A 27,190-nucleotide genomic window follows, 5' to 3' on the forward strand; every position below is an offset into this window, starting at 1 on the left:
CAGAACGGCCGAAAAAGCACTTAGCTTATAGAGGAATGCCAGCCTCCCTGTCCCGCTGGTGACAGCACAGTCCTGTTTTTCCCCCAACAAGGGAACAGGACTCCTGCCTTCTGAGCCAGAAGCAATCCCAGAGATGGAAGGTCAGCTTACTGATGCAACATGCCCACACCCCCAGAAGCCAGGCTGTGGCCTGGATATATGTGCTCTCCTTTTGACCCCCTTTGGTAAACCTGACAAGAAGGTACAGGATTCTAGAGAGAATTCTAAATCCTGGACTTAGAACATCTGTGCTTGAGGAATTCTAGAATCCAGACTCCTCTTGAAGTGCCTCCTGTCAAGCAGGGCAGGCTCTGGGTCAAGGTCTGGTAGATTGGAAGGATCACCAGAGACAGGATCTCATCTCACTTTACAGATAAAGATTAAGACCCAGAGAGGGGAAGGATTTGCCTGAGGTCAGTCACACTGAAAGTCAGTGCTAGAACTAAGACTCCTTTCCCCACACCTCAGAGCATAACACCAAGGCCACACCACCTCTAAGGCTACTTGGGGAGTAGGGTGGGCAGGGAGCAGCCCAGAGTGCCCAGGTGGTGCCAGGGAGCAGGCTGAGTCTGTTGGGCGAGTAAAGTGCCCAACGGGTCTTGCTAAGGCAAACTTTATACTCCGGCCCTGTTCCCAGCAAAATTCTACCACCGTCAGCTCTTTCCAAGTCTCCCACTGCGATGGGCATCACCTTCCTCTTGTACAAGCCCATTCTCTCCCGTCCTCAGTCTCCCCATCTGTAAAATGGTCTCCAAGTAACTTTCAGCTGTCTAGAAATCCTAGGCCAGCGCCTCCCGCGGCGGGAGAAGCGGCTCTCGGACCCTCAGCCTCCTACCTGGTGGGAAATAAGGGGTTTGGGGAGATAGAGGAAAAGAGAGGGCGTCGAGGGCTTTCGGCTCGCTGCCTCAGGGCGCCCTTTGTCTGGACAGCCTTGGGCAACTGGGGCAGAGACCGGGCGAGGCGGGGCCGAGGGCGGAGCCTGGCCAGCCCTCGCCCCGCCCCGGCGGACGTCGGCGCGGAGCTCGCGCGGGGGAGGGGAGGAGCGCGGAGCCCGTGAGCCACCCGGCCCCGGCGGAAAGTTTTCCCTGACGGAGTTTTGGCTGCGGCGGCGGCGGCGGCGGCGGCCCGAGCGGCTATGGACGCACTCAAGTCCGCCGGGCGGGCGCTGATCAGGAGCCCCAGCCTCGCCAAGCAGAGCTGGGGGGGCGGCGGCCGGCACCGGAGTGAGTGCGTGCGCGACCACCGGGGCCCGGCGGGGGCCGGGCGGGGGTCGGGGCGCACGGACGCCCCTCCTCAGAGTCCCGGGACGGGGGGGGGGGGAGAGGCAGGGCCTGAGTCGCGCCCTGCGGTCCGGAGCGACCTTACCCGGCCCTGCGGGATTCGGGGTCGCCGAGGGTCAAGCTGCGTTCCTACTCCCGTCCCCATTCTGTGCGGCTGGGGAGGAAGGGCAGAAGCTGGGGGAAGAAACCGGAGCTCGGGGTCCCCAGGTGCGGGCTGCAGTCGGAGGGAGGTTGCAGGTCAGAGGAAGAGACTTGCGCGACCCCAGCACGTCCCCTCTTTGGACAGCCAGGGGAGGCAGAAGCTCAGCGTCGGTACCCGGGGGAGGGAGCAGGGGGCAGGGGCTTGGGAAGATACCCCCATCCCGCACCCCAGCACTCTGGCCCCGAGGTCAGCGGCCGGCAGGAGCCCCCTTGCCCCCTTCCCCCACCACGAGGTTACCTTTTGACTCCCGGGCGCCCAGAAGCCGACTCAGTGTGAGCCCGGGTTTGCAGGTACCTACTTGAAGTTGGGGGCGAGGCTCAACCTGGGGTCTCGGGAGGTACCTACCACACACCGGCCCATCTAGACCTCGTTGTCCCCTCCTCTGGCTGGGTCCAGGTGCCACGGCCGGCCTCCTGGCTATTTTTGAAACCTGTTTGTTTCTCGCACCTCCCCGCTTGAACTTCCGATGTCCCTGGGCGCCCGGGCGAATGGCAGACTCTGCCGCCACCTCTCCCAGGGGCGTCTGGGAGCCTGAGAGGAACCTCATCCGGCTCCCCCTCCTCTCCCTGTCTCCAGTTACTCTCAGGGAACCCGTCACCTGGCACCCTCCCCTGAGGCCTGAGAAACCCAGCCCTTTTCACGAGGAGAGACGGAGGGGCTTGTCTGGGGTCACTCAAGCCTTCCTGGTAGATATGGAGCCGAAGGCAGGACTCCTGCACACTGCCCCCCATGCCCCAACCGCCTGGGACCCTGGCCTCTCCAGGCACCAGGAAGCCGCTGTCAGTACAGTCACACCCCACCCCCTTCCCTCTTGGCCTTCCAGGGCTCCGCCAGGGGAGCCCTAGTTCGCTAGGCCCAGGAGAGGCCCAGGAGTGCCAGCGTGTCTGGGCCTAGGGAGCCTGCCCTGCCCCGCCTCTTGCCCGGCTGTGTGGTTCCAGCTGTGCCTGCCTCCTAAACCAAGACAAGACTGGCATTGGGAACGTGGGCTGGTGTCTACTGGTGGGGGTGGGGTCAGAGACCATTAGGACTGGACTAGCCAGGGATGCACCCGTCTCCCACATTTATGGACTCCCAAAATAGCTCCTTTAAATATTTGTGGGATTTGATCAGGACTGAGAATGATGGCCTGTTCCAGTGGGGGAACCCTGCAGTTTTCTCTAGGGATAAGGGAGGGGGGTAGGGCTCTGGGCAAGGGAAGGAAACTCAGGAGCCCCCCTTCCCTTGGTATCCTTCACTCGATATGGGGAAGGGTGAGAGTTAGCCACCTTGGATGGTGGAAAAGAGTTTCTCCTGCCTGCTCTGATGTTGGACAAGTCACTTTTCCTTTCTGAACCTCAGTTTCCTCATCCGCAAAATGGACATAACAGTTCTAACCCGGTAGGGATGTTGAGAAGGTTGTTGACAGTAACACTTCCTTCTGGCACCTAACTGGTGGTTTCCTTCTCCCCCATTCCCCTTCCTGCTGCCTGTCATGTGGACCTTCAACATAATACTTAGTGTGGTGGAAAGAGTTTTGGGGGCTCAGAGGCTGTCTACGTCTGTGGAGGAAAGAAGAGGAAAGAAGAGCCTTCCTATTAGGCAGACCCCAGTAAGCCCAGAGTGCCATCCTGGAGCCTTCTAGACCCAGAATAAGCGAGGTCGAATCCCCACCTGTCCCTGGTTATTAAGTCAGTTTTCTGATCTGTAAACTGTTAATAACAGGAGTACCCACCACAGATTTTTTTGGGGGGGGTGCAGGTTAACTGAAATCATGTTTTGCCTGGCATAGAGAAAGAGTTCAGTAAATGGTAACTACTGCTTTGTCCCTCTACCTTTCACATAGTGTTTTTGCCTCCATTAGTGCATTTGCTCCTCAGAGGTGACAGAGCAGGGATTCCTATCAGATTCATTTCTCAGATGAAGGAGGCTGAGGCTCAGGGAAGTGGAGTCACTGGCCCCGACATGGCCACAAGTAGAGAGGGAAGCCATGCGGTGTGTCTGGGGTGGAAGTGCTGGGGCAGCCTGGCCTGTGGTGGTGTCCCAGCCAGGCCTTGGACCCAACCCTCAAGAAGGTCTGAGCCCTGTGCTTGAGTTTTGGGGCCAGGCTGAAGCCACTGGAGTTAAGGTTAGATTTTTTTTTTTAATGTTTAATTTTTATTTATTTATATTTTCTTATTAGTCACCCATTTTATACACATCAGTGTGTACAAGGTTAGATTGATACCCGCTGTTGGCTGTGACTTGCTCCTCACCCCTCAAGGCCCTCAGCTGGGATCAGCGTGATCATTGTTTTATTTGCAGAGAAACTGGAGCCCAGAGAAGGACTTGCCTGAGGTCCCAGAGCAAAGCCAGCGGCAGACAGCTTTCTTTGCCCTGATCCTCATGGCTCCCTGTCTCCCAGTTAGTGCTGACTTTGAAGGAGGGCTCTCTCCTTCTCCCACACGTTGCTTTTCCCCCCACCTCTTTGGAAACCATAAATATTCTGTCTCAGTCCCTGCCCTGGGTTTTCCTTTCGTCCAGCTGCCTGGAAGGGTGGTTCACCCTGGCCCCTCCGTACGCTTATTTCCAAGAGGAGTCCGTCTGACCCTCGGGCTCCTCCACGGGTTGTCAGAGAATTCCATGAGAATGGGTAAAAACAAAGCTGGTTTCAACAAAGCTGGTTCATGGTGGTAGGCGGGGGACGGAAGATCTATTCATCCTTATTTATAATGTTTATAATGAAAAACATAAAGCCCAAACCGTAATACGTATTGAGCACTGACTGTGTGTCGGGCACTGTTAGAGGTGTCGGCAAGTCTGGGGAATGCGTCCATCTCTCTTCGGATAGCGCCAGCCCTCTGGGGGAGGAGGTAGACAGCATGACCAGGGTGCAGATAAGTGGGGTGCTTGTGGGTAGTGGTGACGCCAAGAGGAGAAAGATAAAGCGGGTGAGGAAATGATGGGTGGTGTCTTTGTTTGGGTTCTTCTAGAAGCAGATGCTGAGATAGGGATCTGAGTAAAGTCACTTATTTGGGAAGAGATCCCAGGAAATGTTTGTAGGAGAAGCAAGAAGGGAAAGGAGTCCAAAGAGTGGACAACATGAAGCCAGTTTCCATTGTGGGCGGCTGGGATGCCACCTGTGGGGAGCTCTGGAGCAGTTACTCCATTTGAGGGGCAGTTCCTGTCAGTGGTGGGAGGGGGCTGCTGGGAACAGGAGCTCTTACTGCCCCAGCCCCCATGGGCATCTGAGTCTCCGGCAGCCAGAGAGTGGCGTGTCAGGTGGCGTGTGTGGAAATGGTACCCACCGAGGAGATAAAGGTGGGGCACTGAGAGTGTCAGTGCAGGGGGTCAGGGAAGGCCTCTCGGAGAAGGTGTGGAACACACATATGAATACAGTACAAGGAGGGAGGAATCTGGGAACAGCATTCCAGCCAGAGGGAACAGCAAGTGCAAGGGACATTTAACTGGAGGCTGGGACGCTGCTTCTCACAGGTCTGGCGGCAGAGGGAGGGGTGTGTGGCTTGAAGGAGTCAGGTCACCCACTGGCTCACTGAAAGTGAGCCAGACGCTCCTTTCAGGCAGCCTCCAGGACAGGATACCCGTTCTTCTTGGATGACCCCGAGCCTGGCCCTGCTCATGGGAAGGGGCTTGGTGGGCTGCAGGAGAGGGCAGAGAGCACAGCTATGGATTCAAGGCCCAGCACTGTGGATTGAGTCATGGCCAGACACCTCTGAGTGTCTTCATCTGTGAAATGGGAGTCCTACTATATCCTTGACTCTTCTCATAAAGTACTGCAAATGGCTGTGTACACATGAAAGCTCTTTGCACTTGACCCTTGGTAATGACACAACACTCACACTTGGTATCTACCAGGTACCGTTCTAAGCCTACCTTGTGTATACTAATTTCATCCTCACAGCAACCCCATAGGGTGGGTACAGTTGTTGTCCCCATTTTTAAATGACGAAACCAAGGACCAGGGAGGTAGAGTGACTATGAACCACACAGCCCGTCTCCAGACCTCATCATTTTAACCTTGACAGCATATTTTTTTCTTACAGTATAAGTAGGTACTTAGGAATGGTAGCTGCTGCTATTATCTTTTTTTTTTTTTTTTTTTTTGGCCGTGCCCCACAGCTTGCAGGATCTTATTTCCCTGACCAGGGATTGAACCTGGACCCCCGCAGTGAAAGTGCCAGTCCTAAACACTGGACCGCAGGGAATTACCTTTTTGAAATTATTATTTTCTTTTGATAGTCTTAACAACTTCTCCAGTTTGCCTAGCACTTTTCACATGCTGAACCTTTTTCTGATGATGCTCCTGCAGGCCTGAGCCCATTTGTCAGATAAGGAGACTGTGGCCTAGAGAAGCAGCCACACTCCAGGTCACAGCAGAGCTTGGGTCCTCTTTTGAGGTGTCACTCTGTGGCTTCTGAGGCCATATCCCCACCAGGCCGGAGGAGGCTGGAGGCCAGGACCCCTGCTGGAGGTTCCCCCCTGGCCCATGGGTTTGGCTGCAGCTCTGATGTTCCAGGCACCAGCCAGGCTGGGTCTCCCAGGGCAGCAGAAGGGGCACAAGGGCACAAGAGCTCTGACGCCTGGGCAGGGGCCCGCTTAATAAGGAAAGAGTACATGTTTGCAACTACAAGTTAGACTGGGCCTATGGTCCATCCATCCCCAGCTAATTCTGACAGCAGGTCATCTGTAAAATCGTAAAGTTAAAATAGTGCAGTCATTACCCACGACCGGGCCAAAAATAACGAGGACAGGAACAGCGCTGTGGACTCAGGCCTGTATTTGCCTGGGGGCCTCCGGGAGCTCTTCCTGAAACCCTGGGCTCCTCCTGGGAAGGAGCACATGGCCTCCAGCCTATCTGAGGTGGCTGGATGGTGACCGGGCCGGTGTGGCAGTGAACCCTACCTCTGTCTTTATTGAGTGCTCTTTGGTTCCGGTTTCTTCAGGGAGGGAGTGGGGTGTGAGAGAACTTATACCTCACTGAAGAGATGAATCATGCCCAGAAGTATGGGCGCGGAGGCAGGGTTCCCTGGAGGGGCAGGAGGATCTCTGCTGGGCCTGGGAGGGGCAGGGAGAAGTAGAATGAGACAGCAGCAACATTGAGCGGGGATGCCCCTTCTCCATACTAGCTCCTGGGGGAGGCAGACATGCGTGGCAGTCCTTCAAGAGGAAAACACACAGCAGGCAGCAGCTTGGTGGTTGTGATATGGCTGTGGGAGGAAGAGAAGGAGATCCATACTCAGGAGGGGCAGAGAAACCCCTGACAGCAGGGACAGGCCCCAGGAGGCAAAACCATGGGTGGGGCCCTGTGCTAAGCACATTACATTTTATTGGCTCATTATCTCATCAAAGGGTCACCACAGCCCTGTGAGCTGGAGACTTTTGCTTCTCCCACTTTATAGAAGAGAGAGCTGAGGCTCAGGGAAATTAACTTGCTCAGGCTCACTCAGTGGATTCGAGGATTAAGGCCCGTGCTCTTAACCACTAGGCAATACTGCCTCAAAGAAGGCCTTCCTGGAGGAGGCTGGGTGCGAGGGGTTTCAATCAAGCAAAGGGAAGGGCATTTCTGGTAGAGGGAGCTCCTTGAGCAAAGGCACAGAAGTGGGAAAGTAAATGTAACGTCATGGGAAGAAGCTGTGTCTAATTGGATCGTCTGCTGTGTGCGTGCCTGCATGTGTGTGCGTGTGCTTGCGTGCAGGGATATTGGGGGGGAGACGAGGCTGGGCAACCTCTAATTTCGCAACAGTCCTTGTGGGAGTTGCCTGTAGTGCTTTGGGAGCTGGGGTCCCTCTGATTGCTGTGTGACCTTGCACAAGTCCCATCCTTCTCTGGGCCTCAGTTTTATCGTCTGTCAAGTGAGGAGGTTGGGCAGAGGGTCTCTGAGGCTGATGAGTGGCAACCAGTCTACCAGGGCTGTGTTCCAGGAGGCCATAGAACAGGGGAAGGGTCAGGCCGGGGAAGGAGGATTGCAGAAAAATGCCGAGTATTTCAGAGGTCAGGGGGGACTGGGGAATGTTTTGACAGCAAAGAGGTCGTCTGTGACCTTGGCAAGCTTTGGCCCTTTTGGAATGGAGGGAGCGGAAGTGGATTTGGAGAGGGGCCAGGAAAGGGCTGAGCTGGCGGAAATGGCAGAGAGAAGACATGAAAATGGGGAGAGGAAGGATGTTTGCTGTGGGGCAGGGATGGGTAATGAGATGAACAAGGCCACCCCTGATGGATTGGTATTGCCAGCCAGGAGCCTTTTATTGAGAAACAGTCCGAAGCCTTTAAATCAGAGGGAATAGGGCTGCAGTTGATTAGCAATGTCTGCCAAGGACACAGGCGACAGGCGTGGCAGCACATAGTCTGCCGCCCTTGCTTAGATGAATATCGAGTTGAAAGTGGTGGTCCAGGCATCTCCATACAGAGAGGAAGCCTCAGGAATTAAGAATTATGGGGGGAAATACCTCTGGCTCTAGGAACTTCTCCATGACCTTTTGCTAAACTGAGGGTAGTTTGCCTCATGGCAAGATAGCGTTTACCTGATGGTTAGGAACTTGGGCTTTAAGTGTCAAATAGACAAATAATTTGGCAAATTACTTGTCCTTTGAGCCTCAGTTTCCTCCTCTGTGAAATGGGAATGAAAGAATGCCAGCTTGCAAGGTAGCTGTGAGTGTTAGAGGTAATGGTAAGAGCTGCTGCTTTGTTGTTACTGTAGCTCTGTTTTGCCCTGATGGTGGCAATATTCTTGGTTTCTTTGAGAGCAACGCCCATGTCTGAGTTGCTCCAGGGTTCCCTTCACCAAACCCAGGACTGGGACACCTCGGGGACTTTCTGATTCTCTTTGGAGGATCAAATGAAATAGACTCATGGTTGATGGGACAGAGGATGGGGTCACTTTGGGGTCTTCTCAGTGGGGGTTGGCTTCATGTGGGGTGGAGGCCTAAGGGCAGAGGCTGGAGGGCAGTGGTCCAGGGTCCAGAGCTGAGGATGGGGTTGGGGCGTTGCAGGCCTGAAAGCCTTGGGGTTGTCTGGGTTCCTTCACTCAGGAATGCCAGCTGCATGCCAGGCTCTGGATGACAGGTTAACAAATTCCTCCTCACCTGGGTCTCAGTTTGGGAGACGAGGTACTCCTGTGAATTCTTGTATGACCCCTCCCACAGTGAAGACCACACTTCCCCTCCTGTCCCTCTGCCTGCTCAGGGCCCTCTCTCATGTGGGTGGGGTGAAATGGAGGCCTCTTTCCAACTCTCCCTCCTGGTCTGTTTCACCACCCAGTGAGCCAGGCTCATCCCCTCATTTCCCAACCTTCCTGACCTCAGTCGTGATCAGAGCTTTCAGAGGACCCTTCCCATGTGTCCTGCTGTGTGCCGTTGCTGTAGCCCAGGCATTATTAGTCTCAAAGAGGAGAGGGGCCTTCCCCAAGACCATGCAGGTGGGGGGAAGCAGAGCTGGGATTCGAACCCAGGTCTTCCGGATTCAGTGGCCTTCCTATGATGGTTTTTGAGCAGTCACCTGCCCCTTTCCCCACTAAGCCTTACCCCACGCCCACCCTCCTTGGGCTGCTGTCTCTTTCCTGGTCTCCCTCCTCCCTACCTTTTGGTCTCTGTGGCTGTGCAGATGGAGGAAAGCAGGCCAGACTGGGGCCATGGGAACCACCCAGTTTTGAATTGTGACTCCAACCCTTTACTCATTGTATGCGGCCTTTGTCTGACGACTTCACCTCTCTGAGCCTCAGTTTCCTAATCCGTAAAGTGGGAATAATACCCATCTCACCGGATTGCGTTGAAGATTCAATAAGAAAATGGCATGGTTTGCCCTCAGCAAGTGTTAACATTGAAGTTAAGAGTCTGGGCTTCGGATCTGAAAATAAGAGTTTGATTCTTGGCTATTGCACTTGCTGGCTCTGTGGACTTGGTCATGTGATTTCGCCTCCCTGGGCCTCCATGTCTTTGTCTGTAAATGGGTATGATAAAAGTGTCTGCCTCATAGGTCCTCATGAGGATCAATGAGAAGATTTTATGTAACGCTTCCTACCATGGTGCCTGGTACGTACTAGAAAATGTTATTCCTTTATTAAAGATAAAAGTAATGATAGATGGGGGGACCCCAATGTCCCTGCTGGGTCTTCCTAGGAGACGGGGGCTGCAGACGCTGCCGCTGTGGTGGGCCCTGCCCAGCGGGGTCTGAGCGCCTGTCCTCCTGTGCCCAGAGCTGCCCGAGAACTGGACAGACACTCGGGAGACGCTGCTCGAGGGCATGCTCTTCAGCCTCAAGTACCTGGGCATGACGCTGGTGGAGCAGCCCAAGGGTGAGGAGCTGTCGGCCGCCGCCGTCAAGAGGATCGTGGCCACGGTGAGCCCAGTCAGGGTGGGGTGTGGGAGCACGAGGAAGGGGTAGCGCCTTCTGGGGCTCGGGGGGTCAGCACCCATCCCCTGCATATCACCCTGACTGAACGTGTTGCAGCTGCCCTGCCCCCGCGTCCCCCCGCGTCCAGCTTAGAGGGTCGAGAGGGCGGCCGTTGGGCTGGCAGGGTCCGGCCAGTGTCCTCCTCTCCAGCTGCTGTGGCCGTGGCCTCTCTAAGCCTCCCCTCCCTCAGCTCAGGCCACCGGCCGAGGGTTGGTAGCTTCGTGCCAGGGAGGGATAGTGGGAGGGCTGCTGGCACCCAGCCACCTGCCCTGTGGCCTGAGGGACTGGATTTCCTCCCCAGCTCTGAGTGAGCGCGTGCCCTATGAGTTCGCCTCTCTTGGTGGTCTCGGCCCCCTCTGCTCAGGCCCTGGCAGGTACAGTGGGTGGAGCGTGGAGTCCCCATCCTGCTGGGCTGTGATAGCGCGTTCAGCCCTCAAAGTCTGAGGTCCCTCCTAGCTGTGTGTCCTTGGGCAACTCCCTTAACCCCTCTGAGTCTGGTTTCTCCTGAGGCAAGTCCCTGCCGCCTGTGAGGATGACTCGAGGTCCCGTACTTGGCAGACAGCAGGTACTCAGTGAGTGACATTTGTCCCTATTTTTATTAGAAGAAGGTGTTGGCTGAATTGTCTTCCCCATCATGTCTGCCGGTCACCTAAGGTGAGGCCTCCCGTGGGCCTCGCATCTGGGGCTTAGAGCAGCTGGGTGTAGCCCACGAGGGTGGGTCCCAAGTGGGTAGGTAGGCTCCTCTGACCCACGTCTGCCCCAAGGCCAAGGCCAGTGGGAAGAAGCTGCAGAAGGTGACTCTCAAGGTGTCGCCACGGGGGATCATCCTGACCGACAACATCACCAACCAGCTCATTGAGAACGTGTCCATTTACAGGTACGCTCAGCATTGCCCACATTCAGTCTGCTGCTCGGGGCAGTGGATGGAGTGCTTTGTCTGAATCCAGACCCTACCACTTCCTATCTGGGTGACCTGGGGGCCTTAGTTCCCTCATCTGTGTGCGCGGTTGGAAGCAGGTCCCGCCCGGTGTGCGGTTATGAAGCCCTGGATGCCCCGCGCCTGGCTCACAGTGAGCGTGTGGCTAATGGCAGTTGCTGCTGCCATTATCACTAGTTGCAGCCGGCCTGGGACACCCCTGCCCCCCACCCCACCCCCAAGTGTGCTGCTGAGTCAGGCTTGGAGCAGAGAGCTGCACAGTCACTGCCTTTTTCGCTGGGAATGCAGCAGCTCAGCTCTGGACATCTGGCCAGGTGTCCAGGGAGGTCTCAGGCAGAGTCTGAGGCCAGAGTGTAGATGATCTCTGTAGAGGGTGGGCGCTGTTCACAGGGCAACAGGCCCGGCCCTTGGAGCCTCAGGCTGTTCCCGCCTCTCTCTTAGCTGGTCAGTTGTAAAATTTCAGAGCTGGAAGAGACAGGCAGCTCAGGTCCATTTTCCAGGTGGGGTAGCTGAGACCCAGAGAGGGAATTGCCCAAGGCCACGTGGTGAGATAGTGGCCGAGCTACGCCCAGGACACCGAGGCCAGAGTTCTGTCAGGCCTCTCGTCCCTGCACTCTCTTGCCTTGTCTCCGAGCAGGTGGCTCAGCTGGCTGGAGCAAAGCCAGTACTGGGGTTGGGGGGTGGTGGTGGGAGGGTGGATGTGTGTTGAGGGCGTGGTTTTAGAGTTTCTAGCTGGTGTCCAAGTACCTGCTCTGCTGAGGTCTGTGCCGGGTGAGCAATCAGACCCAGCCCCTGCCTTCAAGGAGCTTCCAGTCTAGGAGGGGATGGAGCAGAGGACATGGGAGATAGAGTATAAGTGTTTCCCAAGAGGGCAGAGAAGGAGAGGCCTGCCTGGGGAAGCTTGGGAGGGGCTCTCACGGGAGGAGGCGCCTTGCTGGGGCTTGAAAAATAGGATCTAGTTGAGTGACACCGAAGACCCAGGGCATTGAGGACAGGAGGCTGGATCCCCTGGGTTGGAGAAGAGGCAGTTGGGAACCTGGCACCCCCTCCTTCTGCCCATCTGGGGGTTTTAAGTGGTGATGATCCCTTTGTCAATGCCTGTGATTGAAACTGGGGCCGCATGAGGTGAGGGCGTCTGCTGAGCTGTCCCACCCCTGGGCTGCCAGCTCCTCTTCTGATTGGGATTCCCAGGATGACTGGAGACAGCGGGGAGGGATCAGACAAGGGGGGAGAAGGTGTTTCAAGAGGAGGGAGCTGCTGTGTCTCCCTCCTACTCCCCGGCCCTACTCCCAGCTCCTTTTCCCCTGGCCACAGCTCCAAGAGAAGCTGTCATTAGTCTCAGTCACCCTGGGAGAGATGGGCCTGTAACTCATCTGACCTGTGCTCAGGGGTGTGATCAAAGGGAGGGCAGGTGGGGGACACTCAGGTGAAGGGCATTGTGGGCAGGGTAGTGTCCTGCCCCCCTTTCCAGCTGGTTAGCACAAACTCTTAAGAGGCAGCATGGCAGTGGTTATGGCCTCCGGAAACTAGCCTGGTGGTCTGAGACTCTTAGCCTTAGTATTCTCACCTGAAAAGTGGGGATAGTACTAGAACGCATCTCAGAGGGCAGTGAGGTGATATCTAGAACATTGCCTGGTGTACAGTAAGGGCTCACCTACTACTATTTAGGGATGTGGCTCAGTAGAGGGGGGATGTGCCCTTCCTCCAGTCTTTTTTTTTTTTTTTTAATTTATTTATTTTTGGCTGTGTTGGGTCTTCATTGCTGCATGTGGGCTTTCTCTAGTTGCAGTGAGTGGAAGCTACTCTTCATTGTGGTGCGCGGGCTTCCCATTGCGGTGGCTTCTCTTGTTGCAGAGCACGGGCTCTAGGCACACGGGCTCAGTAGTTGTGGCTCGTGGGCTGTAGAGCGCGGGCTCAGTTGTTGTGGCACACGGGCTTAGTTGCTCCGCGGCATGTGGGATCTTCCCGGACCAGGGCTTGAACCTGTGTCCCCGGCATTGGCAGGCGTATTCTTAACCACTGTGCCACCAGGGAAGCCCTTCCTCCAGTCTTTACCACCACTCCTTCTTGCCTAGCCTGGGTTTCCCCACTCTCCCGCACCCCATGGATGGCCCAGGATGCTAGGCCCAGAGTCCCACCCTGGTGGAGTGGGATGGCAGGCTTTCTGGAACTCAGGGGAGATGCTCTAAGGGGCTTTCGGGATGCAGTCAGGCCCCTGTGCCGGAGTCTGGTGACACTTGCCACTTGCCTTTCAGAATCTCCTACTGCACAGCAGACAAGATGCATGACAAAGTGTTTGCGTACATCGCACAGAGCCAGCACAACGAGAATCTTGAGTGCCACGCTTTCCTCTGCACCAAGCGGAAGATGGTCAGTGGGGAGAGGCTGGGCTTGCGCAGGCTCTAGCCTCGCCTTGGCAGCCCTGCCTTGGGGGCCCTGACTGGGGGGAAGGCAGGACCCAAAGGTGACATCAGTTAAAGAAAGTCTGAAGTCCCTGGGAACCTCAAGTGGGTGCTGAGAGCTGAGGGCACCGTGTAGGGCTACAGTCGGGTGGGCCACCTGTCAGGATGGGCTGCCCTCGGCTGGCCTGTGGGCAGCGACAAGCCCTCGTTCCCAGTGAGTGCCCTGAGCCGCTTCCTCTCTATAATGTGATTTGATGGATTTGAGATCTGGGGCGGGGGTGGGGGGGGTCTCCTGTCACTATAAGGTGCAGGGCCTTATAGGGATTAGTCTCTAGAGACTGGTGATCAGAGGTGCCCAGTGTGAAAGGCAAAGGTGAGGGCCCTCAGAGGACCCGGCTCGCTGTGGCCGGAGAAGGGAGGGAAATGGCCATATTTTGGTACCTACTCTGTGCCTGTTTCAGTGGTAATCTTTAAGGTACCGTCTCATTTCTCCTCGGAACAACTCTGCAAGGTGGGCGCTGTAACTGCGTTCATTGTTTTTATTTTTATTTGTTTTTTATTTTTTGTTAAATTTTTTTTTATTTTTATTTTTTTGCGGTACGCGGGCCTCTCACTGTTGTGGCCTCTCCCACTGCGGAGCACAGGCTCCGGATGCACAGGCTCAGCGGCCATGGCTCACGGGCCCAGCCGCTCCGCAGCATGTGGGATCTTCCCAGACCGGGGCACGAACCCGTGTCCCCTGCATCGGCAGGCGGACTCTCAACCACTGCGCCACCAGGGAAGCCCTTATTTTTATTTTTTATGAGGAAACAGCCTCACAGAGGTCAGCTCTCTTGCTGAAGATGATGTAGCTAACTGTCATCTAGCAGAGGGTGCCGTTAGCTAGCAGAGGGTCTAAACCCACGTTTCTTCTCTCCCTGCATGGCTGTGAGGAGCCAGGAGTCCCTCACCCCATTTCCAGGATGCCCTGACACATCTAGCTGGGACGAGCTGGACCTCAGTGGTCTCTGGGCTTTTGTCTTGAACTTCGTGGCAAGCAGCTGGAGGGAGTCAGCCTTTGGCATTGAAGTTTTTGTTTCTGAGGCCCCCGAGATCTGAGCATCCGCCCTGTAAGGAGGTTCCCGACATTTATTGATTTAGTATTGGCCTCTGTTAACCTCTGTGTGCGAAGCCCAGAGCCCCAGTTCCTGTGCCCTGTGGTCCTTGTAGCCAAGGAGACAGGATCCGTTCCCCTTCCCATGTCATCAAGGACATATCCAGGACATCACAGTCTGAAAGTGACGCCCGCCCCGCCCAGGCTTTCTGCTACCCTTCAGGGCCCTCTTCTCCAACTTCAGAGCCAGTGGAGCATCTTCCAGTCTCCCTCTCTGCTCTGTCATCACATTGCTATTTCTGACTCTCACCCTCCTGCCTCCCTCTCATAAGGTCCTTTGTGATTGGGCCCGCTGGGTAATCCAGGATAATCCCCCATCTCAAAGTCCTTAACTTAATCACATCTGCAAAGTTCCTTTTGACATGTATAGTAACATTCACAGGTTCTAGGGATCAGAATGTGGACATCTTACCGGGGATGGGGTGGGGTGGGGTGGAGGGAGTACGATTCAGCCTACCACAGGTCTTGTGGGAGGAGCACTGTAGGAGGAGACAGACCAGGGGCCTGATCCTCTGTGACCGTGGATAAGACCCTGACCTTCTTTGGGCTGCATGCCATCAGCAGAATGAGGAGGTCACCTCAATGACCTCCAGGATTGTTCTGAAAGGTCTCAGTTTCTTTTGTGCACCTTGTTTCTTTCCTGCAGACTCGATGTCGCCAGCCACTCACCCGGGGCCTCATGATGCCCTAGGTCCCTGAGCTGCGGTGGCTTCTCCCGTGACAGCCTTGTTCCCACAGAACAAGCTCATTATGTCCCCATTGTTTGTCTCTTCCTCCCCACTGACCAGAGCAGGCACCGGGCAGGGGCAGCTGGCCCTCAGCCATTGCTGCAGTGCAGGGGCTCCCAACATGTAGAGGCTTCCTCTGGGGTGGGGAGGTCGGGGGTAAAAGAAAGTGGATGCTGGCCCAGCGGCTAAGGGAGCCTGGCCTTGGGCCAGAGGACTTTAGACAGGCTTGAACAAAACCCATCTACCCCAGGCCAAGAGGTCAGGTACTGGGGACACAGCCAGCCTGCTTGGTGCTGACAGCAGAGCCGCCGGGCAGAGGGACGGGCTCCTGCTGGACACCCAGGGCCCAGACTCTTCGCTTTTGGCCCGTTCTCATCTGCATCAGGAGCGGCTGGATATTGGCTTGTCCATCTCCAGCCTCTCCCACCTGGCCTCCCCGTTTCAGGGAGCCCTGGGGAGGTCCCTTGGAGAGACAGCCCAGCCCAGGGCGGTGTCAGTAGACCACCTGATGTGTGTGGTGTCCTTGTGGCTCCCAAGGCCTCAGCTGAGCCCAAGCTGCCAGTGTGTTACGGCCTTGTGGTCTGGCCACGTTGGAGACCTTGAGACTCTCAGGGCGGAGTGGACGTCTCTGAGGAGGAGGCAGGAGGTGAAATGGGCGCCTCAGTGCACATCTCCACATCCCGCCTGCTGGCAGGTCCCTCCACGTGCTTGCTGCTGCCTGTCCCAGGCTGAGCTCTGTGTCGGGCACTGGGGACCCAGGGTGGCCGTGAAGATGCGAACCAGGCAACGGGAGAGAAGAGCCGGGATTCAGTAATGGGCATACAGGGAGCTTGGTTCTCAGGCGGAGGTTATCAAGTCACTCTGGAGGTGGCACATGAAGAGTTCTCAGAGGAGACATTTTGAGGTGGGCTTTGAAGGATGAGTAGTAAGTAGGAGTTTGCCAGGCCAAGCAAAATGGGGCAGGGTGGTGAGAGGGTGGGTGCACTCCAGCACAGGAATCGGCACGTGCAAAGACACAGAGGTGCAAAGTGAAGTGGTATGATTGGGGGTTGGGGATTCAGATGTCACCAGAGCCTGGGTGGATGGCTAGGTAGAGTCAGCCTCAGGGGAGCCTTGAATTTGCACGCTGACGTAGCCCTCAGTCGTTCTGGCCAAGGGCCCAGAGCCTCCACATCCCCACCCTTCCTTGCTGGGCTGCCTGAATGAGCAAGAAGCCTAGGACCCACCCAGATCGAGGGGCAAATGGGTCCCTTTCTGGATCACCCACCAGTTCAGCTCAGCTCAGGCAGCCCAACCGCCTGGCCTCTCTTTCCCTGTGGCTTCTATTGGGCATGGCCAGGATAAGGTTCTGTACAAAGAAGTGTTTCCATCTGCCCACCTGGGAGCCCTCAGCCAGCACTTCAGCCTCTGGGCTCTGAAGTGAAGGTGCCGTTGCTGGCATCGGTGGGGAGCCCAGGGTTGCGGTACAGGTGGGCTCCCTAATTCCACCTGGGGTCGGGCGCGGCAGGGCTATTCTCCCTCCCAGGCCACTGGCATTCCTCAGGTCATCCTTTTGTGCAGTGATTTATGCTTCTGGGCAGCAGGGCTGTACAGGGCACCTGGCCCGACTTGGTTTGAGAACCTGGTTGGGGTCCTGGATTCCGGGGTCCTGGCCCAGGTCTGCAGCCCTAAGCTAGACCTGGTCCCCGTGAGAAGCTAACAGCCTGGTTACCCAGAACAAGACAGGGACGTCAAAAACTGGGCAAGGCAGTACCTGGTCAGGGTAATAAGACAGGCCCAGAGGCCAGAGGCACTCAGGAGGGGCAGGCTCCTGGCCTGCGGAGTCAAGGAGGGCTTTTCGGTGGGCAGGCCTGAGCAATCCTTCCATCGCTAGTGCCTAGATTCCTGCAGTCGCCCAGGAAAACGGGGCCCACCCCCTCCCAGTCTCTGCCCAGCCTGGGCTTTCAGCCACCTGCATGCATCTGCATCTTGAGTTATATTGGGTTTAACTTGCAGCTCAGGACTTCGGGGTGAAAGGGTGGGGATGTATGCAAATGAACAAGCAGATTTATGCAAAAACAGTGTCAGGCTTGTGCCCTCAGCTTTCCTGGAGGCAAAAATAATGGCGTTCCCATCTCCCTGCCACACTGGGTGACCAGCCCTTGCTTGGGTGTATAGTGATCTGACTCTGGCTGGTAATTAGCCCATATATTTATTTCATGGGCAATTCTCAATGGTAACTGGGTCTATTAAACTTGATCCAGACGTGACAGCTTAAATTGTAAACAGCTGTGAAGAGTTTCATACTTAATTACCATATTTAAGTTTTGCCATAAAGCGCCCGTACTTCCATCAAAAATGTAAATGACAGGGACATTCAAATGAGATTTTATACTTCGTGAAATTTAATTGGCATGGATCAGTCAGCTTGTTTAGGGATTTTAAATTTTAAAAAAGTTTTAAAGGCAGTAGCCACAGATTCATTTCTCAATTAAATTGAGTTGTCTGGCGGAGGCGAAGGGAGTGGGGCCGAGGCGGGTTAGGCCTGAACGTGTCGTACTCTTGAAAGAGTCTGGCGGCTTTCTTCCCCAGGCCGAGCTTGCAGAGGACGCTACATGTCGCTTCCGGCTACAGTTGCGAGCTCTGGGACTTCCACTCCCAGAAGCTGAGCTGATTAACTCTGAACTGGAATCAGAGAGGAAAGGGCTGAGTTGAAGGTGGGCTAAGGGTAGGTCCTGGCTGGAGTGTAAGGCCTCAGGAGACCTGACCCTGGGCAAATGCAATTCAGCCACCATCCTAGACACCCCTGGAGGGCTCTGGGAATCAGGGGTGTTCAGAGTCGATGCTTGCCTTCAGGGAGCACCCAGGTGGGGTGACACAGGCATGTGAGCTGGTGACGCTTTCATATGCGTGACACCAGAGAGAGGTAGGCAGGGCTGTGGAAGCCCAGTGCCTGTGACGTGACATGACGTGACGTGAGAGAGGTGGTGACATTTGAGTTGGGTTTGAAGGAGTAGATGGGAGTCCCCCAGGGGTTGAGGGACAAGGTGTGGCCCTTCTTTACAGGTGGGTTATGGCACTGGATGGTTTTAGTCTTCTGCCCTGGGCCCTCATTGACATATTGCGCCTGCCAGGAAATGTAGAAGCCTCGTCCTGCCTCTCTGGCATTCAGTTATAAGCCCCTCTGGCCCAGCATAGTAGTAACCAGAGTCTAACCTTTGCCTCTGCAGCTGTGGCTCATTCAGGCAGTGGCGGGGCCCTTTCCAACTCTGGCTTTTCTGTTCTCTCATTTTAAGGACTAAGTTACTGTGTGCAGTCCTCAGGTAATTAGAGAGGACTTCTCGGAGGAAATAAGCCTCACAGTTACTTGCATTTAGGGGAACTCAAAGGCGAAGGAAAAAAGTAGAGGTGAATAGCCATTGCCAAGGTGGGGACTGGAGTACCCGTGGGAATCTTGGCTGGGCTCCACGTAGTGAAGAGGGGGCCCAGCTGCCTGGGGAAGGTGTGACCTCATTACCTCAGCTTTGGTGGTGTGGGAGGGGCCAGGACTCTGCCTCCACCAATCAGGCATTCCAGAGCCTGGGACAGCCAGGGTGGGCCTGGCCTGGAGTCCCTGGGCCTCCAGTTGAGACTTGCGTTTACCTGCCTAACACTGTACCCCTCCCCCGACCCCACTTCCTGTTTTTCAGGCCCAGGCTGTCACCCTCACAGTAGCCCAGGCCTTCAAAGTCGCTTTTGAGTTTTGGCAGGTATCCAAGGAAGGTGAGTCTTGTTTGCGGACGTGGTGGGTGGGGTGTACAGGGGCGTTGAAGGCGACCAGCAGAGCAGTCGGGGCGGGGAGGATGGTAAAGGCTCTGGAGTCAGGCCTGGACTGGTCGTCCGCTTCACCGCCTATCTGGTTTGTGGCTTTGCACAGGCCCCTTCACCTCCGAGTCTCAGTTTCCCCATCTGAAGAATTGGGAGCAGTTGTCTCCCTCCCCCAGGGTCCTTGTGAGGATTAAGTGAAACATGCAGAGTTCCTTTTCTGCATTCTGGAGACCTAACACCTGCCCCCTGAGATTGGCCACAGCCTACCCCTTGCCCAGTGATGGCTAGGGATGGAGTGCTGGGGTCGGGGGCTCCAACGCGCTGTGCCTTGGTCCCACAGAGAAGGAGAAGAGGGAGAAAACCAGCCAAGACGGAGGGGACATCCTGGCGGGGGGCCGCCGAGACAGCACCCCTTCGCTGAAGAGCCGTGAGTCTTGGGCGGGGGAGGGGCTGCATGGCATGGGACCCTTCATCCAGAGGGCCCCCCTCCCTCCTGGGCTGGGGTAAACTCCTGGGTTTTTATCTTTGTTTTGGTGTTAAATAAATAATGCTTGTTTATTATAGAGTAATTAGCAAATGCAGGTAAAGGGGGAAAATTACTTGTTTTGGTGCATGTTCCTCCAGATATGTCCCTGTGCAGGTATATAATCTGTGTATACCTCTCCCTATACACTTTACATCTTGTTGTGTGATCTCTTAAAAAACCTAATACCTGTTGTGAATATGGGTTTCAGCCTAAACCATGAGTGGGAGAGAGCTTCCCACCCTGTGGGCAGCTGTCCAGCTGCTTCGGGAGGTGCAAGGTGGGGCTCTGGGTGGTCTGGGTGGAAAGGGCTGGAAAGGCCATGCCCAAGGAGGGAGTCGGGACCAGGGTAGCCCAGGAGGCTCCAGGATGGGGCTGGGAGACAGGAACCTCCTCTCCTCCTGATGCACCTGACCCCTCATAGTGGTCGCCACTGGGAACCTGCTGGACCTGGAAGAGACAGCCAAGGCCCCACTGTCCACGGTCAGTGCTAACACCGCTAACATGGACGAGGCACTGCGACCTCAAGCCTTAAACAGCAGCAGCGTTGTCTGGGTGAGTGGTCGTGTGGCCTGGGGACCCCCCAGGATCCAGTGAGCCTTGGCCTGATCCCTGGATGAGGCCTAAGGCAGCTCCAAGGTGCAGACCCTGCAGCCCGTGACTTGCAGGCCTCCAGGAGGGCCTGACCCAGCCCAGCAGCCAGACCCAGGGTAGGGGATGAACAATGTCCCCTTTGAACCTAGGGCTGCGTCCCCAGCAGCCTTGGCTCCCGGCACAGCTGTCTCCTCACAATGTCTGGCCTCTTGGCCTGAGCATCCATGGCTCTGCCCACTGCAGGACCAACCAAAGGCCCCCTTGTTCTCGGCATGGGCACTTCGCTCCTGAAGCCTCTCGGCCCCCTGAACGAGGAGCCTGAGACTCAGGCAGGCAGCCTGGCCCTTGACTCACTCTGTGACCCGGGGCAAGCACTCTGACCTCTCTCTGTCTCAGCTTTTTCACTTCTTTAGTGATGATGATGACCTCTGCCTGCAGAATCTCCCAGAGGAACATAATTTTTTAATTTAAAAAATTAGAAATTTTTTTCATTTGGAAATAATTTCAGACTGATAAAAAATTACAGAAATGGTACAAAGAATTCCTGTTCCTCTTCATACAGATTCCTCAATTGTTAACATCTTACATAACCACGTTACAAAGATCAAAATTGTTAACATTTATGCAACGCTTATATAATCTACAGACCTGATTCACATTTCTCCACTTGTCCCTCCAATGTCCTTTTTCTAGTCCAGGATCTATTGCAGAATGACATGTTACTTTACTTGTCATGTCTCTTTTTTTTTTTTTTTTACGTTTTTGCAAAATCTTTTTTTTAAATCTGTATTAGAGTATAATTGCTTTACACTGTTGTTTTAGTTTCTGCTGTACAACAAAGTGAATCAGCCACATGTATACATATATCCCCATATCCCCTCCTTCTTGCATCTCCCTCCCACCCTCCCTATCCCACCGCTCTAGGTTGTCACAAAGCATCAAGCTGATCTCCCTGTGCTATGCACGTCTCTTTAATTTTAAAAATCTGGAACATTGATGGACTTGAAAAACCTATCAAATCCCATTGCCTGTTGGGGGCCACCCAGTGTCCCCCAAGCAGGCACTGCGAGCCTGTTGTCTGCAGTCTGGGAACCAGCCTTGCCACCTGCCCGTCCTCCCGGAGGCTGTGGAGGGAGCCTTGCCCATTGTTTTCCCACCTAGGCTGTGGCATTCCTGCCATCAGCTATCCCTTGTGAGCTTGGAATTTGGGCTCAGCTTCTGAAAGTGGATGAAAGCTAGAAAACCTTCTTCCCATCCTCCCTCTTGGAATTTGAAAGCTGTAGAGGTCGTGCGGTCCAACCCCCTCATTTTGTGGAAGGAAAAGCTGAGTCTCAAAGAGGAGCAGTGACTTGCCTAAGGTGTTGCTGAGTCGTGGCAGAGCTGGGAATTGAACCCCCAGGTCTTTAGGCACCTAGGTGCCCTTTCTCCTGTCCCACATCCCAGGTTTGGGTCCCTGTGCTGAGATGCTGGTGGCAGTAGCCAGGTGGGAGGCCTGCCTGTGCCTGTTCCTCTAGGCGCCCACCAGACTCCTACGCTTGTGTGCCACGTCCCTATAGCTTACCCAGGGCTGGGACAAGCCCCGGCCGCGAGCACGGGCTCCCCCTCTGAGGGTTCTTATCTCCTGCTTTGTTTTCCCCAAGGAGCTGGATGATGGCCTGGATGAAGCATTTTCAAGGTAACGTTAGGTGGGCTCCTGGTGCTGGGGGAGGAGGCCTGGCCCTTGGGGGTTGGTCTCCAGGGCCCTTTGCCATGTCTGAGAATGTGAACTCTGACCTTCCCCAGAGCAAAAATCTCAACTCAGATACCTCCAGGGGTGGGGAGCTCACTATCTGGCTAGGTCTGCCAGAAAGTTCTTGCTGTTGAATCAAAAGCTATTCCTGGTGACCGCTCTACCACAGGTTGAGCTGAACTGAACACACTACAGCTCAGGTTGGCTTCCTCTTCCTACACCTGGTGTAGCCTTCAAAAATGGGCTTTTCTGCAGGCTTTGTTCCTTCCAGAGGTTTTGCATTTATGGAAAGGGGCAGGGAGAAGGCAGTGGTTTTTTTTTTGTTTTTTTTTGGTTTTTTTTTTGCAGTACGCGGGCCTCTCACTGTTGTGGCCTCTCCCGTTGCGGAGCACAGGCTCCGGACACGCAGGCTCAGCGGCCATGGCTCACGGGCCCAGCCGCTCCACGGCATGTGGGATCTTCCCAGACCGGGGCACGAACCCGTGTCCCCTGCATCGGCAGGCAGGCTCTCAACCACTGCGCCACCAGGGAAGCTCAAAGGCAGTGTTTAATTAAGCCCATGGAGCATTACGTAGAGGAGGGATGTGAGTCCCATTAGGAGATATTTGGTCTAACCAGAGGCTGGTGGCATTTCCCCCTTTTCCAGGGGCCATCTCTGTCCATGGCTGCCTTCAGCTTGGGGACACGCCACCAAGAAGGCTGGCTGAGGAGAGGCCTGGGCAGCTCAGGCTTCCGAGCACTGGGGCCTGGTCAGCCAGGCCTTCCTTTCTCCCTTGGGACCCTCAGCAGCCCCCCCTACAGCCCTCCCCCGCTTCCCCATCCCCTTCCTGCCAGAACCAGTGGAAACCTCTCGGTGCAGCCCAGGTCGGGGGAGCGGTGTGTGTGGCCCCTTCATGATTCTTTTTACCATCTTCCCAGCTTCTCTGGCTGACTACAACCCCCTTGTTTGAAGGAAATCTTTCATTCACTTTTTCCAGATTACTAAGTTGTCTTGTGCCCTTAATGAACAACTTGGAAAATCAGCAAAGCGTTAAACAGGAAATAACACCATCCCATAATCCCACAGCCCTGACTTTGGGGCTTAATTCACGCTAATCCTATACATATACATTTTTTTGCATTGATCAGCTCATCATATTTGCATTTGGGGATCCTGATTTTCACTTACTGCTGGTGTATCAGGAGCATTTCTCCAGGCTGTTAAAAACTCCTTGTAAACACCTCATTCACTGACTGCCTCATGTTCTTTTAAGGACATGGGCCGTAATTTATTTAACTCTCCCTATTCTTGGTACGTTCAATTGTGCCCCTTTTTGAATTTACTTTGTGAACAGCACTGTGTTGAACAAGTTAAAGCCAGTGGTCTTCCATGGTTGCCCCAGGCTCGCTCTCACGCATGCCCCTCTCTGCGCTGGCAGCGCTGCCCTTTCTCCTCTTTCCTGGCATTTCCTGATGGAGCTGTGGACGGTGTGGGTGCCCCAGCCTCTCCGTGGTGGGAACGCCACTGCCTGCCCCACAGTTTTCTGAGCCCCTTGACCCTCAAGGGTAGGCTCTCTGGTTAGAGGCGCCACCTCTACTGACATCCGGGTCTTGCTTCTTTGGCCATGTGTCCTGCCGTTTTCCCACCCACGTCCTCTCACTTCTGACCCTGGTGCTGGCCAGGCTGGACCAGCTCCTCGGGGCCCCGCCAGCCCCTTGCCTGGGCCCCCGGCTCACACAGCTCTGCCTTCCAGGCTTGCCCAATCTCGGACGAACCCTCAGGTCCTGGACACTGGACTGACAGCACAGGACATTCATTACGCCCAGTGCCTCTCGCCTGTCGACTGGGACAAGCCTGACAGCGGTGGCGCCGAGCCGGATGACCTCTTCAACTTCTGAGGCCTGGGGCTGGCGGGACACGTGACAAACCAAAGCCACCCACGTCGGGGGCGGGGGCCAGCTCCAGGACCCCCAGCCAGTGTCCTTCAGTCGGCAGCGCTGTCAGTCTGCAGATGAGAGCTGCAACCAGTCAAGCAGAGGGAAGGAGAGATTCTTTTTTAACCCAGTTCTTTCTCTGAGAACTGAAAGATGCCTTGAATATTTATTCAGTGACTCCTGGTTCAACTCAGAAGCTGGTTGTGCATCAGGCGCGAGCGCAGTGTTATAACCAGCTTTCTGCCCTCTCTTGAGCGAGCTCTGCTCCACTGTGGGTGTCAGGATGGTGGCCAAAGCATTTCTTGTCCCTTCTCTTCAAGGGCCCAGATTTCCCTGGAGGTGCCCTTGCTCCTTACTGAAAGTAGTCGGATCGTTCATTTCTGTCATCCTTTGAGCACAGGAGGGCGACACAGCCGCGGGAGGAGACTGTGACATCCAGCCCGCCTTCCGTGGGGGGCCCAGCGGGCCGGGGCTTGGGCTCCTGGCCCTGGGGGCTCTCAGAGACAGAGGGGCAGCCCCTGACCAAAGACAACACGTGGCAGGCACTTTAAAGCACACACAGCAGGTGTGGCCCCCAGCTCCTCGACGGTGCTGCGTTGCGTAGAACTTTCTTTCTGCCCTTCTTCCGAGAGACGAGGCCCAAAGTCCCCGGCGGTGCTTGGAACCGGTGTAACTGGCTGCCCTGGACTCCCAGAGTCTGCCTGCAGCGGTGGGGTCATCTGTGTGACCACCTCCTGCAGAGCTCCCATCCTGCCCTTCCCCCTCCACGTGGATGAAGTTTTCCCGCGCCGCTCTTTGGTCTGAGCCCCACCTCCCCGTACTTCCTGAGATAGTGCGTGAAACCTAACACCTAGATTTGTTTGCGAATGTTTGGTTGCCAGTTTCTAGATGAGGAAACTGAGACCACGCGCGTGGAAGGGGTAGAGTCAGGAGTAGAACCCAGATCTGGTGCCAAAGCTGCCTTCTCACCCACACCTCTCACAACTCGCACCTCCTTTTTTCTAGCTTTGTTGTCCTCCCAGGAACCAAAAAGCCCCAGCTATTTTCTGACCAAAATGTGTTTCATAACAAACCATCTGGTGCCTTTACTCACGTAACTGGCATGAGCCTGTGTGCCCTGCTAGCTGTCTCGCTGTTGATTTCTGTGGAAATGGAAGTGTTTGAAGTCTGCTAATTCAGAGGGTGAAACAGAACCAAACTTCATAAGCATCACCCTGTTCCTTCCTGATGCTCCGACCCCAGGTCGGGGACGTACCAGCAGCAACCTGCCTTCAGAGTCTCCCCTCCTCTCCTTTCACCCCCATGGGGCTCCCAGCAAAGCCGCCAGCACCTTCTTCATCCTCGGGTGCCTCCCAGGCCTGGCTTTACCAAGCTTAAGTCTCTGGTGATAGTCGGAGCAGGTTTCACCAGCCCAGGAAACACACCGTTTCTTAGAATCTACGTATCTAACTAAGCATCTGAATCAAAACACAGAGACAGGAGTGCCTGGGTGAGAGGTGGGGTGGGATTGCCTTTATCAAAATGTAAAGATAACTTCCGTTCCCTGGCCCAGCTCCTGCACCCCCGCTGCCCACCCCAGATCTCCTTGGTATCGGCCCCTGTATTTGTCGTGAGGCAGCAGGGCTTGGACCTGACACAGGCCACCCTTGGCACGAGGGTCCAGGAGACCTGAGAAAGGCTGTGCTGTGTTTGTGTGAGTCTCCATGGGGCCTTCATCTGGTCTCTGGCCAACAGTGGTCAGTGTGCTCCCCTTGTGTCTACAAATAAGTTTTGTTGTGCTTTACTTTGTGTTGCTGTAAAGGAAGTTCTAATGAGGAAAAAAATAAGTAATAAATGTTCTCTTTTTGAAATACAAAGAGCACTTGCGTGGAGTGTCGTGGTGGCCGCGTAGGAGCGTGGCCTTGGGCAGCCCCTGCCCTGGGTGGTTGGAGCAGTGGTGGCCACAGACCCAGACATGGGGGATAACGGTCTGTGAGGGCCCCCTTTCCACCAGGCAGATGGGTTGTGCCGTGAGGTCATCTCTGGATAGCTTAGTGAGCTCAGCACTGGAGAGGCCTCTGAAAACCTAGGTCAAGGCCTCCTAACCAGGGTCTGTGACCCCTTGAAATGTACATTATACGTGTGGCCACACATACATTTTTCTTGGGGATGGTGTCTCTCATTTCCATCACATTCTCAAATGAGTCCATGATGTTTATTCATTTGACAGACTTTGTGCTAAACACAAACCAGGCCTGGGATTCAGTGCTGGGGACAGCAGTCCAGACACCCTCCCTGTCCATGTGGACTCAGAACGTGTGGCTTGGGTGTGATTGGGGACTAGGGTGGGGGATGAAGGAAAGTGTGTTTTCGTGACTTGGGAGACCCAAGGTCTAGCTCTGGCTCTGCCACCTGGGGCTGTGACACTGGATCAGTCACTTCTTTCCTTGAGCCTCAGTTTCCCCATCTGGGAAAAGGGTACAACAGTCACCACCCTCTCTGCCTCCCTGGGTTTTGTGAGATTCGGGTGACAATTATATTGTTGGTGATGTACTTAGATGGCTCAAAGCTTATCTCAGAGCAAAAGGCAATTGGGACCAAATACATTTAAGGAAGTCAAAGTCAAATTGATAATAATGGGGGCTACTGTTAACTGAGCTCTTCGTCTGTGCCCAGGGCCGTGCCAGGCTCTCAACTCTAGCTCATCGTGGCGCTCCTGTCGAGCCCCGTGGTGCTAGCTCCCTTTCCTGCTGCAGGCACCGAGGCTGCAGGCGCTGCTGCCAGGGCTTGACAGACCACAGCCCAGACTCCGATCTCTGTGGCCCTTGACCCTGCCACGTCCTGATCCCCCGGGGGGCCACGTCTGCAGTCATGCTGCCTGTGGCCTCCTGTAGAGCCGCGCAGAAAGGCCGCTCTCTTCAAGCTCCAGTGGGGGTCTTCTCGGACATTTACCTCTTTGTCCCTTTCAAATAGTGATCGTAAAAATATCCGGAACCCAGGGGCGGAGACCTCTGATATCAGCCGTCGTCCGGCAGACTGGCTGTGAATTCTGAGTGGATGGTAGATGACTAAGAAATTCTCTCCTTTCTTCTTCTCCCATAATCTGAGAAGACACTCAACAAGTCCGTCTTTCGGTTTAAATTTGGCCAACGCCTTTAGTCTCCGGATGTCTCAAATTATGAATCCTGAGCACTCGCCATCTGCTCTTTCATGCATAACGGATGAAGCTGCAGAGAACAAAGTCGCCTTTCAGATTTGATGTGACCTTCAGCTTCGCTGGGTGGATGTTGGGCTCTCCTCTCCCAGGGGGAGAGCCCATCCCAATTAAATCTCTCCAAGGACTTTCTGACAAGCCCGGAGAGTGAATCTGGGCGCATTCTGGGCCCGCGGTGCTTGTCTGGGGTCTGTCTTCACCTGGCCTTCTTCCCTCTACCACTCCCCGTGCACGGAGTACAGAGGTGGCCTCTTTGTGATCAGGGAGTGAGCTTTTCCCCAGGGCCCTGTTAGTCCTTTACACCTAACGTCAGAGATACTAGTCTAACAACCATGCCAGGAGGTGGGTG

At 55.2% G+C, this 27,190-nt stretch overlaps 1 protein-coding gene across 3 annotated transcripts; it reads left to right on the forward strand.

The window, feature by feature from the left end:
• The first annotated feature begins 1,015 nt into the window (after nt 1-1,015).
• Nucleotides 1,016-25,613, forward strand: LDLRAP1 (low density lipoprotein receptor adaptor protein 1). Of its 3 annotated transcripts, none has more exons than XM_079942056.1 (9): nt 1,016-1,262; nt 9,686-9,828; nt 10,647-10,759; nt 13,075-13,189; nt 18,771-18,843; nt 19,229-19,315; nt 19,836-19,966; nt 21,649-21,680; nt 23,468-25,613. In XM_079942056.1, exons 1-9 carry the CDS (start codon nt 1,175-1,177, stop codon nt 23,610-23,612), a joined length of 927 nt encoding a protein of 308 aa, XP_079798182.1. In that variant the 5' UTR covers nt 1,016-1,174; the 3' UTR covers nt 23,613-25,613. The 3 variants fall into 3 exon arrangements, with proteins under 3 accessions (XP_079798182.1, XP_079798181.1, XP_079798183.1); XM_079942055.1 differs by having other exon boundaries at nt 21,646-21,680; nt 23,468-25,611; XM_079942057.1 differs by having other exon boundaries at nt 1,169-1,266; nt 21,646-21,680; nt 23,468-25,612.
• Nucleotides 25,614-27,190: the final 1,577 nt, after the last annotated feature.

This window comes from Stenella coeruleoalba, assembly GCF_951394435.1.
Source record: "Stenella coeruleoalba genome assembly, chromosome: 1".
Taxonomy (NCBI): domain Eukaryota; kingdom Metazoa; phylum Chordata; class Mammalia; order Artiodactyla; family Delphinidae; genus Stenella; species Stenella coeruleoalba.